A 15920-nucleotide genomic window follows, 5' to 3' on the forward strand; every position below is an offset into this window, starting at 1 on the left:
ACCTGACATAGCTTGAGAGGATCTGCAGAGAGGAATGGCAAAAAATCCCCAAACCCATGTGTGCCAACCTATTGGCTTCATCCACAAGAAGACTGGAGGCCGGAATCGGTGCCAAAAGGGCTTCTACAAAGTCCAGAGTAAAGGGTCTGAATACTTATGTCAGTGTTTCCCAACCAGTATATATATATATATATATATATATATATATATATATGTTGCAAAACTACAACTTCCAGCATGCCAGGTATACTGGGAGTTGTAGTTTTGCAATAACTGGAGGTACCCTAGTTGGCAGAGGCATAGCTTCTGGGCCCCGATGCAAAATCTGCAATATGCCAATTAAATATGGGTCTCTTATGGGTCAGATGTGTTTTGGGCCCCCCTTAGGCACCAGGGCCCCATTGCGACTGCTACCTCTGCTACCTTGTAAATAAAGAGTCCACAACCAGTTAGGAGTAAACGGAGGCTTTACTGAGAAGAAGACAGGTGTAATTATCTTCACCGCTAAGGCCAGAATTCCCAGAGAGGTGACCAGGACCCAGAAGACCTCGCAGCTTGCCGGGCCAATACTTGTAATAAACTTGACTTACTTGACTTAGGGGACGTACACATTTTCAAGCAATTTACCAGTCCGGAATTTAAAGTGGTGCCGAGTACCCTGCTTATTTGCCACTAAACTTGACTTTGACTTGTAAATAGACTTGACTAGTTGTAGTGACAGCAGACATAGACTTGTAGCTTTGTGGTCTCCAGATGCTGAACACTTGTCTCTAAGGCCTCTGGTGCCTGCTGCCTCAGCAAAGACCTTGATGTTACTGTTAGTCTGAGGAACGAGCTGATACCTAAGTGAGCAAATTAAAGATGGCCACCCCTTTATATAGTGGGGGGCTGGACTAAAGCCCATTGGTCAAGCTGTGGGTCATAGGCTAAGGATGGTGCTCTCTGGGAGTACATATTACAACAAATCATATAACTGTATAACATAACATGTGACCAACTTACACACACAGATCCTGTATACTATCTAGACATAAGGATCCTGTCCACACACATTTAATAAATTAAAGGGGTACTCCGGTGAAAACCTTTTTTTTTTTTAAACAACTCGTGCCAGAAAGTTAAACAGATTTGTAAATTACTTCTATTAAAAAAATCTTAATCCTTCCTGTACTTATTAGCTGCTGAATACTACAGTGGAAATTCTTTTCCGTTTGAAACGCAGAGCTCTCTGCTGACATCTCTGTCCATTTTAGGAACTGCCAGAGTAAAAGGAAATACCCATAGCAAACATATGCTGTTCTGGGCAGTTCCTAAAATGGACAGAGATGTCAGCAGAGAGCACTGTGCTCGTGATGTCAGCAGACAGCTCTGTGTTTCAAAAAGAAAAGAATTTCCACTGTAGTATTCAGCAGCTAATAAGTACTGGAAGGATTAAGATTGCTAATTTTCGTATATGCAAATTTTTGCTTATGTAAATTATGGTTTATGCAAATTTTCGCATATGCGAATTTAGGTTTATGCTATTTTTTTATATGCAAATTTTTGTTTATGTAAATTTTCGCATTTGCTAATTTTCGTGTATGCGAACTTTTGTTTATGTTCAATATGACTTATGCACATTTTCGCATATACGAATTTTGATCTTTAGTAAATTTTTGTATATGCAAATTTTTTCTTTAAGGTTTATGCTAATTTTCGCATATGCGAAAATAAAACGCGAATATTACGAATATGCGAATTTAGCGAATATATGACGAATATTCGTCCATATATTCGCGACATATCACAAATTCGAATATGGCCTATGCCGCTCAACACTAGTAATAATAACAATATGAAATGGTGGACCTCCAGCTGTTGCAAAACTACAACTCCCAGCATGCCCAGACAGCCAACGGCTGTCCGGGCATGCTGGGAGTTGTAGTTTTGCAACAGCTGGAGGTCCACCATTTGGAGACCAATGTCCTAGTTATTGTTGATATTACTCTCCTCATCTACTCCTGTATTTCAGAACCATGAAATCCTACCCACGCCATGTTGTGCCACTCTGACTATAGCAGGTCTGTACCCGGACAAGTGAAGCGTACAGACCACTTTGCAGTATTTTCTGGCACAATTGAAAAATAAATACAGTTCAATCTGTTAGCAAAAAATAAAAATAAAAAGGCTTCCCGGGGGCCAATCCTGCTATTTTCTAGTCTAAAGATCCAGCCACTCGTTGTGCTCTGCAGGCACGAATCTCTTCTTGGCCGTGCTGACATAACCCGTGGATTTTGCGCAGGAATGTATTGGTGACAGAGACTAACAGACTGTAAAAGATGTGTGTGTGTGTGTGTGTGTTTTTTCCCAGTTTCTCTACGAGGAACATAGCCCCCAAGAAAAAAAGCGAAAATAAATAGGACAGCCTTGTCATATGGTGGCGGAGAGTCCAATCCTGCCTGACCTCGGGGTGTTGTTTTAAAATTAACTACCAGCACCAGGCGCACAGGACGTGAAATTGGAATTTACCACTTATATGTCATTTATTCAGCGTCTGCTCCGTTTTTAGGTTCCCCCCAAGGTGGTGTTCACCAGGGCTTTGCGCTGCCAGAGATATCTCAGTCATTTATGAGATGCAAGATGGTAATACTGAGCAAAGAACGGGGGGGATAAAGGACGGCGAGAGAGGGGTTAATCTTTAAACATTTAGGTGCGTGTATATAGGTAGATTTCTGTGGTCTAAAAAATTCTGATAGTCTGGCACTTGTATCTAGGTATATAAAACTCAAACTATTTAGGTATATATATATATATATATATATATATACACATTATGGGGGAGATTTCTCAAAACCTGTACAGAGGAAGAGTGGTGTAGTTGCCCATAGCAACCAATCAGATTGTTTCTTTCATTTTCCACAGGCCTCTAAAGAGGCCTGTGGAAAATGAAAGAAGCCATCTGATTGGTTGCTATGGGCAACTACACCACTCTTCCTCTGCACAGGTTTTGATAAATCTCCCCCTATGTGTATGTATCTTCTTGCATAACTTGGTACATATTACCTTTATGTAAACTTAAAATATAAAAATATAGTTACATTAAATCAACCCTAACCCACCCCCCATTGGCGGGGGTGGAGTATCTGTCTAAAGTACAGTGCAAGTCTATGACTTCTGGTACATCTTCTGATCGCGTTACTCTTGGGCTGCAAAGATTGTCCGGGACTTTTAAACATCCGACTCAATGGATGGAATATGAAGTTGGGATAGGAAGACGGGATAGGATAGGAGAACGTGATATGTGGTTGGGATATGAGAACAGGGTAGGAGGACAGGATTATGAAGTAGAATTATGAGGACAGAATAGGATGTAGGGATAGGAGGATGGGATAGGAGAGAAGCATATGGGATATAACATTAGGATATCAGGTCGGGATGTGAGGACAGGATATGAGGACGGGAACAAAGCTAGATTTTCTTTAAGACTTTTTTCTTTGCCCTGGGCATCAAAAACAATTGTGAAAGCTAGAGATGAGCGAACGTACAGTAAATTCGATTAGTCCCGAACTTCTCAGCTCGGCGGTTGCTGACTTTTCCTGCATAAATTGGTTCAGCTTTCCGGTGCTCCGGTGGGCTGGAAAAGGTGGATACAGTCCTAAGAAATAGTCTCCTAGGACTGTATCCACCTTTTCCAGCCCACGGGAGCACCTGAAAGCTGAACTAAGTTATGCAGGAAAAGTTATCAACTGCCGAGCCGAGAAGTTCATGACGAATCGAATTTACTATAAGTTCGCTCATCTCTAGTCAAAGCCACTGATTGACAGCCAGGGAGTGAAAGTGAAATTAATTTCAGCCATTTGTAATTATATCTGTTTTTATAAATTTTTGTGCTCTTGACTGTGACTGCCAATCAGCTTCTTACTATATAGTAATACAGTGGTCCCTCAAGTTACAATATTAATTGGTTCCAGGACGACCATTGTATGTTGAAACCATTGTATGTTGAGTCCATAACTCTATGGAAACCTGGTAATTGGTTCTGAAGCCACCAAAATGTTATCAAAAATAGGAAAAGGTGAGGATTAAAGAAAAATAAGTAGATAACTGATATAGATAAAGCAAATCCTTACATATAAAAGTAATAAAGATCTGCTGGAAGCTGTAAATCACTGTCTATGTCAGGGTTTCCCAACCAGGGTGCCTCCAGCTGTTGCAAAACTACAACTCCCAGCATGCCCGGACAGCCGTTGGCTGTCCAGGCATGCTGGGAGTTGTAGTTTTGCAACAGCTGGAGACACCCTGGTTGGGAAACAATGGTTTATGTAGATAGAGGACAGGAGCTTCTTCAGGGTACTATACAGTACACACAGTGTCCCAAATGGAGCCACCTTTACTTGGTGTCCTAAGGAGCAGCTAACCCTGGCACAGGTAAGGAGCAGTACAGAACTTGTAGTTCCTCTCTGTACTGTAGGAGGCGCTACCAGACACCAGTCAGTGCATGCACTTCAGTAATACAGGTTATTTACCAGTAAAATGCCCATTCTGATTGGTCAGTTCCTCCAGTTGTGACACATTTCACAGATCTGGACTGTCCGTAGAATTCTATGTTGAGTCTGGTTTCAAGTTACAATGGTCCAAAAAAGACCATTGTATGTTGAAACTATTGTATGTTGAGGCCATTGTAAGTTGAGGGATCACTGTAGTATATAGACAAAACTATACAGCGAGGTATGTCTGAGGGACATGAAGGATTTGTTGTTCAGCCATATTGATGATTCCCAACAGTTCATTTAATATCTGAGATGGAAAATACCAATTTCTGACTGTCTTCTGAGTTTTTGGACATGTCTGTAACTATGAAGAATAGCTGGAGAACTTTGGGGTTACCCATCTCCAGTCTATGCACTGAGTGGTGAAGATTTAGGAGACTTTCTCGATGTCCCATTAGTGTTGAGCGGCATAGGCCATATTCGAATTCGCGAATATTCGCGAATATATGGACGAATATTCGTCATATTCGCGAATATTCGCACATTCGTAATGTTCTCGTTTTATTTTCGCATATGCGAATATTCACATACGCGAAAATTTACATATACAAAATTAATACAAGCGAAAATTCGTATACGCGAAAATTCTTATATGCACATTTTTGCATATGCGAAGATTCTTATATGTATATTTTCGCATGAACGAAAATTCGCGCACCAGTCTCACACAGTAGTATTAGAGCCTTCTTACACCACACAAGCTGGAAGCAGAGAGGGATGATCACTGTGATGTGTACTGTGAAAAAAAAACAAAAAAAAACGAATATTCGTAATTACGAATATATAGCGCTATATTCGCGAATATTCGCGAATTCGCGAATATACGTTATTCGCTCATAAAATTCGAATTGCGAATATTCGCGAGCAACACTATGTCCCATCTCTGGTTGGCAGTAGTGTTGAGCGGCATAGGCCATATTCGAATTCGCGAATATTCGTCATATATTCGCGAACATTCGCATATTCGATATATCATCGTTTTATTTTCGCATATGCGAAACTTTGCTTTTGCGAAAATTCATATATGCGAAAATTCACAGATGCGAAAATTAGTATTAGCGAAAATTCGTATATGCGTAAAGTAGCATATGCGAATTTTCGCACGCCAATCTCACACAGTAGTATTACAGCCTTCTTTACACCACACAAGCTGGAAGCAGAGAGGGATGATCACTGTGATGTGTACTGTGAAGAAAAAAAAATGAAAAAAAAAACGAATATTCGTAATTACGAATATATGGCGCTATATTCGCGAAATTCGCGAATTCGCGAATATGCGATATTCGCGAATAATATTCGAATTGCGAATATTCGCGAGCAACACTAGTTGGCAGATACACTGTGACCTGAATAACACTCTATGACAAGTCTTCTCTCTCCAAGGTCTTAGTTATCGTGTTCTTCATCTATGTGACTCAAGGTCGGGTGAGGCATCCAAATGAATGAGTTCTCCCTATATGCCATGTATCACAGTGACAGAGAGGGAGGACTTCGAAGAATTATACTCTAATGTTCATTCTGCAGCTTATGTTAATTGGACTGCCTGTAACCTGCCTATGTATTAACTAGTGTTGAGCTGCATAGGCCATATTCGAATTCGCAATATATCGCGAATATATGGGCGAATATTCGTCATATATTCGCATATTCATAATTTTCGCATCTGCAAATTTTTTTGCACATGCAAAAATTAGTAAGCACAATAATGAACAGAAGTGAAAATTCGCGAAGATTGACATATTTAAAAAAAACAAACGAAAATCGCATATGCGAAAAATATCATGAAAGAAAAACATTTAATAAACAAAGATTCGCATGTGCGAAAATTAGCATATAAAATTAACAAACTAAATTTTGCGTATGCGACAATTAGCATATGAAAAATTAATATAGACGAAAATTCGCATATGCAAAAATTGACATAAAATTTACATGCGCGACAATTCGCATATGCGAAAATTAGCATATCAAAAATAACAGACGAAAATTTGCATATAAAAAAATATGAAAAAATTAACATATGCGAAAATTAGCATATGCGAAAATTAACATATACAAAATTAACAAACGAAAAATCGCATATGTGAAAATTAGCATATGCAAATTTTCGCATGTGCAAAAATTCGCACGCCAGTCTCACACAGTAGTATTAGAGTCTTCTTTACACCACACAAGCTGGAAGCAGAGAGGGGTGATCACTGTGATGTGTACTGTGAAAAAAAAAAAAAAAAAAAACGAATATTCGTAATTACGAATATATAGTGATATATTCGCGAATTCGCGAATATGCTAAATTCGCATTGCGAATATTCGCGAGCAACACTAGTATTAACATTATCTGTATATTTGTTCGCTGTCTGGTGTAAATAAAACAAGGACAACTGTAAACCTTTGCTGGACAACTGGGGGTCGGCCACAGTGTTTATTAAACAACCGTTTGACCCCAACAACTCTAATTATTATTTTTCGTATTTGTATTACCCACATTCCCAAGAATTGGGTGAAATGTGATGACTAGAGATGAGCGAACTTACAGTAAATTCGATTCGTCACGAACTTCTCGGCTCAGCGGTTGATGACTTTTCCTGCATAAATTAGTTCAGCTTTCCAGTGCTCCGGTGGGCTGGAAAAGGTGTATACAGTCCAAGGAAAGAGTCTCCTAGGACTGTATCCACCTTTTCCAGCCCATCGCAGCACCTGAAGGCTGAACTAATTTATGCAGGAAAAGTCATCAACTGCCGAGCCGAGAAGTTTGTGACGAATCGAATTTACTGTAAGTTCACTCATCTCTAATTACTATATTACATGCTGATTCCTGTGCACTGCTCGGTGAGGGTATGTATTACCCTTATGCTGCACTTTATACCTGTCATCTGGTAATGGCACAAATGTTCCCTTTTTTCTTACAGTATACAGTGATCCCTCAACTTACAATGGCCTCAACATACAATAGTTTCAACATACAATGGTCTTTTCTGGACCATTGTAACTTGAAACCAGACTCAACATACAATGTACGGACAGTCCAGATCTGTGAAATGTGTCACAACTGGAAGAACTGACTAATCAGAATTGGCATTTTACTGGTAAAACCCCTGTATTACTGAGGTGCAAGCACTGACTGGCTGTCTGGTAGCGCCCCCCTACAGTACAGGGAGGAACTACATGTTCTGTACTACTCCTTACCTGTGCCAGGGTTAGCTGCTCCTTTGGACACCAGGTGAGGGCGGCTCCATTTGGGACATTGCGTGTACTGTATAGGACCCTGAAGAAGCTCCTGTCCTCTACATAAACCATTGTTTCCCAACCAGGGTGCCTCCAGCTGTTACAAAACTACAATTCCCAGCATGCCCGGACAGCCAACGGCTGTCCGGGCATGCTGGGAGTTGTAGTTTTGCAACAGCCGGAGGCACCCTGGTTGGGAAACACTGACATAGACAGTGATTTACAGCTCCCAGCAGATCTTTATAACTTTTATTTGTAAGGATTTGCTTTATCTATATTACTTATCTACTTATTTATCTTTAATCCTCACTTTTTCCTATTTTTGGATGACATTTTGGTGGTTTCAGAATCAATTACCAGGTTTCCATAGAGTTATGGTCTCAACATACAATGGTTTCAACATACAATGGTCGTCCTGGAACCAATTAATATTGTAACTTGAGGGACCACTGTATACATTTTGGAAAGTGGGCAGAATGAAGTTTGTGCTCGGTAGCTTGATCTATTGTGTTCAGGATTTTATCAGTCCAAATGCCTTTTATTTATTTATTTTTTTTTCAATAGTCATAAGGCATCTGGCTGGTGTTATGAATGGTGGAGGAAGAACCTGAACTTGGCTGTATATGAAGAATTAGGGTAAAAATGTTGATTACTTTTCTTATTTTTTTCTTTTATAGTCAAGCACCTCCTTTAACAGAGACACAATGAAAGCTGGCACCGGCAGGAGATTTCTCGGAGGTCTTCTAGACAACTCTTCTTATTGTTACACCTTGGAAGTCTCCTTCTATAGCTACATGCTGAGTGGAGCCGCCTCTACTATTCCTTACACTGAGGAAGCTTGTATCCTTTTATAACAATAGTCTGACATGGAAACTTGGTAAGGAGAAACACAAGGCAAGAAGATGTAAGCCGAAAAAATATAGACACTCAAGGCAACAGAAGTTCAAGTTGTCTAGAAGACCTCTCGGAGGTCTTCTACACAACTTTTTACGTTGTTACACCTTGGAAGTCTCCTTCTATAGCTACATGCTGAGTGGAAACCGCCTTTACTTTTCCTTACACTGAGGAAGATTGTATCTAGAGATGAGCGAACTTATAGTAAATTTGATTCGTCACGAACTTCTCTGCTCGGCAGTTGATGACTTATCCTGCGTAAATTAGTTCAGCCTTCAGGTGCTCTGGTGGGCTGGAAAAGGTGGATACAGACCTAGGAAAGAGTCACCTAGGACTGTATCCACCTTTTCCAGCCCATCGGAGCACCTGAAAGCTGAACTAATTTATGCAGGATAAGTCATCAACTGCCGAGCCGAGAAGTTGATGACGAATCGAATTTACTGTAAGTTCGCTCATCTCTAATTGTATCCTTTTATAACAATTGTAGAGAAAAAAGAAAATGTCCAGCGCCAACTTGTGAACAGAACTCTTTATTCAGTCGTGTATGACTAAGGCCTTCCGAGGCCGAAACGCATCACGTTACCTGAGTCCGTGTGATGTTTCCCATGGCAACTGAATACAGTGGTTTCTCAACATACGATGGTATTCCGTTCCAAATGGACCATCGTTTGTTGAAACCATCGTATGTTGAGGGATCTGTGCAATGTAAAGTACAGGACAGTGGTCTACAACCTGCGGACCTCCAGATGTTGCAAAACTACAACACCCAGCATGCCCGGACAGCCGTTGGCTGTCCGGGCATGCTGGGAGTTGTAGTTTTGCAACATCTGGAGGTCCGCAGGTTGAAGACCACTGGTATTGGAGGTTATACTCACGTGTCCCCGCTGCTCCGGACCGTCACCGCTTGTCACTGCTGCCCTTGATGTCGCCTTCCATCGCTGTCGCCGCGTCCCCGAGGTGTACCCGACACTCCGGTAAGACCTCTGCTTCCCCGGCATCCTCGCTCTCACGTCGCCGCCATCACGCCGCTACGCACGCCGCTCCTATTGGATGACGGGACGGCGTGCGCAGCGGCGTGATGACGACGATGGAGGGGATCCCAAAGAGGATGCAACGGAGCCCCGAGGACAGGTAAGTGATTGTCAGCGGACCACACGGGGCACCGTAAATGGCTATCCGGTGACAGCTGAAGCAGTCTGCGCTGCCGAATAGCCGTTTATGCGAATAGCCGTTTATGCGATGGCCCCGACATACAAAAGCAACGTATGTTGATGCTGCCTTCAACAAGCGATGGCCTCTGAGAGGCCATCGTATGTTGAAATGATCGTATGTCGGGGCCATCGTAGGTCGGGGGGGGGGTCACTGTAAAGAGTTCTGTTCACAAGTTGGCGCTGGACATTTTCCTTTTTCTCTACAATATTGTGGGACGCCCGTTTGGGGGTGAGCTGGATTACACCTTCGTTTCTACTTTTATAACAATTGTCTGACATGGAAACTTGGTAAGGAGAAATACAAGGTAAGGAGATGAAAGCCTACAAAACATACACCTGATGCAGCAGAAGTTCGGGATATTCGGTAAAGTAACGTTACCCCTCTATTTAAGACTTATACTTTCTTCTCTATCAATTGATCTCTTAAATGTCCTATTTCTGCATTTAGATATTTAACTTTTCATACAATTAAATGAAGATGCAAGTCTTATCACATTTTGGCCACCATGACCGCCCCTAATAGGGCATATAGATGTCGAAGAGGGGGTCCCCTGTTTGGGACCCCTTTAATCTGCCAAAATTGATAGCAGCTCCTTCTTTTTAAGACCTGGCAAGCTCATTCATTACGCAGGCACCATTCACCTCAATGGCTGCATGTAATGCTACGGTTTCCTTTTATCACCAATGGTAATCCTGGTAATAAAAGCTGAATGCAGACCTGATCGCCCCACCATTTTTATTTTTTTTTTATTATAAAGGGGTAGGCAACAAAACTTCTAAAATTTCTAAAACTGACACCTAATACTCAAAGTTCCAACTGTAGGTCACTTGGAGTTCTGTGCATGACCTCCTATGGCACCCATGGTCTACCATTGTTGTGTCCAGATAATGCAACCATGCACTGTCCTTATAACTATTTCTGATTATAGTGTTGGGTAAGAATATTTGCAATGCGAATATTTATCGCGAATATCGCATATTTGCAAATTCACGAATATTGCAAATATAGCGCTAAATATTCTCAATTATGAATATTCACTTTTTTTTTTCACAGTACACATCACAGTGATCATCCCTCCCTGCTTCCAGCTTGTGGTGTAAACAAGGCTCCAATACTAGTTACTGTGTCAGACTGGCGGGCACCCGAAAATTTGCATATGCGAATTTCCGCGCACATTGTTCCCTCTCTTTTACCATGCGATATTGCGCATGTGCATGTGAATTTTATGGTATAAGCCCTACCCCGAAAATAAGACCTAGGCCAGTGGTCTTCAACCTGCGGACCTCCAGATGTAGCAAAACTGCAACTCCCAGCATGCCCGGACAGCCAACGGCTGTCCGGGCATGCTGGGAGTTGTAGTTTTGCAACATCTAGAGGTCCGCAGGTTGAAGACCACTGACCTAGGCAATGCCCGGGCTGCAAATATTAAAAAACAAACTTTAACTTACCTTCGTCCTCCGTTCCCCCTTTGCTAAGGAACCGGCCTCACTGTCCTCCGCTGCTCTTGCTGCTTCCTGGTGTTGTCCGCAGCTTCCTGGTGTTGGCCGCAGCGATGTCCTGCCTCTGGCGATGATAGGCTGAGCGCATTGTCATGTAAGGAGTCGGCCGTCTTCTTACATGACAGTGGGCTCAGCCTATTATCGACTGAGGCGGGACATCGCTGCGGCCGGTGATAGGCTGAAGGCTCTGTGACATTCCCATCCCCAGGACCGCAGCAAGAACAGCAGAGGGACCATGAGGCGGGTTCCTTAGCAACGGGGGAACGGAGGACGAAGGTAAGTTAAAGTTTGTTTTTTAATATTTGCAGCCCGGGCACAGGAATAGAAAGTACAGCGCAGCGGCTGATAATTATTTGGCAGGGGGAGGGGGGGGGGGGAGAAGCAGCGCTCGCGGGTGACATACGATTAGTCCCCCGATGTGGGGTGCAGTGCTAGGCTGATAAACCGGCAGGGGGGGGGGATGTTGGGGGGCCGAGCTGCGCCCATCACATGATAATGATGGGGGGGAGTAAATACCGTTAAATGTTGTTCAATGTACATACGGTACCGTAAATAAATAAGTCCTACCCTGAAAATAAGCCCTAGTGTGTTTTTGGTGACTAAAATTAATATAAGACTTGGTCTTATTTTCGGAGAAACACGGTAGTAAAAAAGAAAAGGCCGCGAATATGAAATTTGTGCGAATATATGACGAATATTCGTCCATATATTCGCAAAATATTGCAAATTCGAATATGGCCTGTACCGCTCAACACTATTTCTGAATCCATGTTCTTGTGGATTAGGGGTGCAAGCTCCATGTGCCCAGATATAAGAATGGTGACCACACAGGTTTTACACCCCAAAGGCCAGCATTACATACCCGTAATTATAAATGACAACAACACAAACCTAGTTTTCTATATACTCAGCGAAGTTCTCAGAAAAGCGCCTTCACAGTACAAGGATCTTACTTTAACATAAACCATCATGTTCAGACTTTAAAAAGTGCATAATATCAAAATTCATCCTCCTGGAAGAAAGTAATTTTTTTTTCTACACCATTTACAGCCAGCGAGAGATCAACGAGGCTTATGCAGATCAGAGTTTATCACGTAGACTTTATACACTGCGTCCATCCATATCCGGAGAGATAGACCTATGTTGGAGATCAGTGAGATTACTGGATTACAGCAGTGTAAGGTCTGCAGGTTAAAAATGACCCCGCTTAGCAAAGATCAGCAAATAAACCAGGTGTGTTAGCGAATGTGCGCCACCAATTCCATCAATGAGAAGCAGATTCTCCACAGCTAATTTGATTTGCAACAAGACAGACACTTCTTGCTCCGATATCTCTTCCTGTCATAGTCATTTCTCTTCTTATTCTTGGGTAAAGCAGCATTTCATGTCCAAGCGAAGATAGAGTCACACAGGATGAGAATCATAGCAGCCAAAATGTATCCAGATTAAATCTCCATTTCTTTCTGAAACGAAATATCAGATCAGTGGAAAGTCTATGTTCTACTATTTACAGCCTATGAGAACGTTGCTTGAAAGTTTCTCATAATTTACTGGACATAAAAATCAAATGGGAAATGTTCTGCTATCTCTGGATGGGCATGAAAAATAAATACTTTGTTGCGGTGAAATAAAAACTGGGCACATCTATAGAGCATTAGCACCTGGGCCTTGGTGTCTGAGTAGGTGCCAAGATTCAACTACCCTGCAAAAAGACCTCCGAACAAAGGACAATGTAACACCAGATAAACTTGTGCAGCAACCAAGGGGTTAAATGTTTTATTATTATATTTTTTATTATATCATCTAGCAACATGTAGTGCAGGACAACAAACTATGACGCATTTCGGGTCAATAGGCCCCTATTCATGGCATGAATAAGGGTCCTATTAACCCGAAACGCGCCAGCGTTTTTTGTCCTGCACTTCATGTTGCTCTATCTATATATATAAAACTCAACGTGTTTGTGTGTATTTATGTTCCACAAAAACTTCCAAACGGCTAAAGATATTAACATGAAACTTGGCACACATGTCAATTATATGTCAACAACAAACAAAGGATACGTGATTTAACCCTTACTCACCTCCATTTGCCAGGGGCGGGGTTTATGTTTAAAGTCCCATACAAGTCAATGGGAAATATATGTTACTGCATAACTTCCAAACGGCTGGAGATATTTCTATAATACTTGGTCACATGTTACTTATATGTCCACTTAAAATATAGGATAGTTATTTTAACCCTTAACTATCCCATTTGTGAGTGTTGGGGTTTTTGTTCAAAGTCCCATGCAAATCAATGGGAAATGTATGTTTTCACATAACTTCTGTACGGCTGGATAGGAGGTCAGGATAGGAGGACAGGATAGGAGGTCGAGATAGGAGGATGGGATAGGGGTCGGGATAGGAAGTGGAGATAGGAGGACGGGATAGGGGTCGAGATAGGAGGACGGGAGAGGAGGTCAAGATAGGAGGTCGGGATAGGAGGTCAAGATAGGAGGTCGGGATAGGAGGTCAGGATAGGAGGTCGGGATAGGAGGTCGGGATTGGAGGACTGGATAGGAGGTCGGGGTATGAGGACGGGATATGAGGATGGGATATGGGGTTGGGATATGACAACAATATATGGGGATGGGATTTGAAGTCAAAAGCTTCCTCCTTTGTTGATTCTCCTCCCCAACAAGGATGAGGAAGGAAAAACCGGGCAACGGCGGGTACTCAGCTAGTGGATGATAAAAGTTTTCTTTTATCACACCTGTGAGATGGATTTTCCTTCTATGTATGCACACATTTAACCCCTTGGTAGCTGCACAAGTTTATCTGGTGTTACATTATTCCTGTGTAGAGGTAGTTGAATTTTTTATTTGTTTAATTCTTTGTTCGGAGGTCTTTTTGCAGGGTAGTTGAATCTTGGCACCTACTCAGACACCAAGGCCCAGGTGCTAACGCACCTTCTATAGATGGATTTTTCTTCTATTTATGCAGACTTGAGGTGGGTCTGGAGACACTGCCGACCTGTTCCATGCTCAGATGCTTAGGAAATGTAAGGTCAACGAAGGCCCAGTCACCAATAGTAGTCCTTAAAGGGGTACTCTGCCCCTAGTCATCTTATCCCCTATCCAATGTATGATCGTGGGGGTCCCATCGCTGGGGATCCCCGCAATCTCCATGCTGCACCCAGCATTTGCTTAGAGCGTCACGTTCAGCACCAGAAGCTCGAGATGTCACGGCCACGCCCCACTCATGATGTCATGGCCACGCCCCCATCATTGCAAGTCTATGGGAGGGGTTGTCACGCATTGAGGGGGCATGGCTGTGGCGTCACAAGTGGGGTGTGACCATGACATCACGAGCCTCCGCCCAGTATCACCAGTCATCTGGCACGGAGCGAAGTTCGCTCCGTGCACCAGATGTCTGGGGTACCGCAACTGAGATTGCGGGGGTCCCCAGCGGCAGGACCCCCCCATGATCAGACATCTTATTTCCTATTCTTTGGATAGGGGATAAGATGTCTTGGGGCGGAAAACCCCTTTAAGGCTTCACCGACAAAACAGTGGCTGTGTGAGGAGGCACTTTTTGGGTAGATGTGTTGCCTAATGTGTGAGTAGTTTTCTTGGATAGTCTATACTCTGCTCTATCCTTACTCTTGAGGTGTTTGTGCTAGTTCTGGGTATCCTCACTGCAGTATCTTCACTGGATGGCTACCAGTGGGGTGGGTGCAATATGAGACTGCATTTCCATTGGGCAGTCTTTTTTTTTTTTGGGAAAACGGCAACAGCAGTTTTTGAGCCAAAGCAAGAAGTGGATCCATGAGGAAGGAGAAGTGTAATTCCTTCCTTTATATTTCCCATTCCTTTGGAATACACAGCTGGCTTTGGCTCATAAACTGCAGGGACAGTTTTCCAAAAACTGTTGTAGCCGTCCTTTTCCTGTCAGCTTCGGATTATCTATACTTCTCGACCTTGGGCATGTTTTAAAGGACTCTTCACTAAAGTTTGACCGTTTTTTGCTGGCGTGAGTGCCGATACTTTCTCTTTTAAATTATTTGTATTGATTGCCACAATATGTTGCTGGCTGAGCTCCATCATGTTTTTTTGGCAACCGTTTTTTCATCTCCATATAGTATTATGCAGTGAGTTAAGTTGCAGTAGTGCCACCCACTTCTCTCTTTGTCAGGAGTATTTTCAGTAGCCTACTGCAATGCTCTCTTAAAGGTACAGGTCTAGAGGTAAATTCATAATTTATTAGTCATAATGTGTCTAGGCTAGGCCTGAAGCCCTGGAAGGTCCTAGATTTGTTATAAGGTGCACAACATCATTACTGTAACTCTCAGTAATTCACATTTGTAACAAGGCAGATATCTGACAACCAATGTTCCAATGTTGCAGGACCCTGTAGTGGGACACTGCACTTGCTTTGGTTTTGGTAACCAATAGCGCTGTGGACTCATTAAAAGAATGGGACAGAATTTCTTTCCTTCTGAGAAGAGCAGGAGTGACGGCTCACTTTAAAATCAATGGGAGACAGCTGCAAGCAGAATTCTGCTCAGAATAATTCCTTAG

At 42.4% G+C, this 15920-nt stretch overlaps 1 protein-coding gene across 2 annotated transcripts in view; it reads left to right on the forward strand.

Annotated features, from left to right (window-relative positions):
* LOC130283237 (cytosolic carboxypeptidase 6-like) overlaps nt 1-15920 on the forward strand; it is a 1802518-nt gene that overhangs the window by 1646624 nt on the left and 139974 nt on the right. For both annotated transcript variants that reach the window (XM_056532458.1, XM_056532459.1), the window contains exon 11: nt 8432-8594. In XM_056532458.1, the coding sequence (XP_056388433.1) occupies nt 8432-8594 (163 nt within the window). The remainder of the gene's footprint in view (nt 1-8431; nt 8595-15920) is intronic.

Source organism: Hyla sarda, chromosome 7 (assembly GCF_029499605.1).
Source record: "Hyla sarda isolate aHylSar1 chromosome 7, aHylSar1.hap1, whole genome shotgun sequence".
Classification (NCBI taxonomy): domain Eukaryota; kingdom Metazoa; phylum Chordata; class Amphibia; order Anura; family Hylidae; genus Hyla; species Hyla sarda.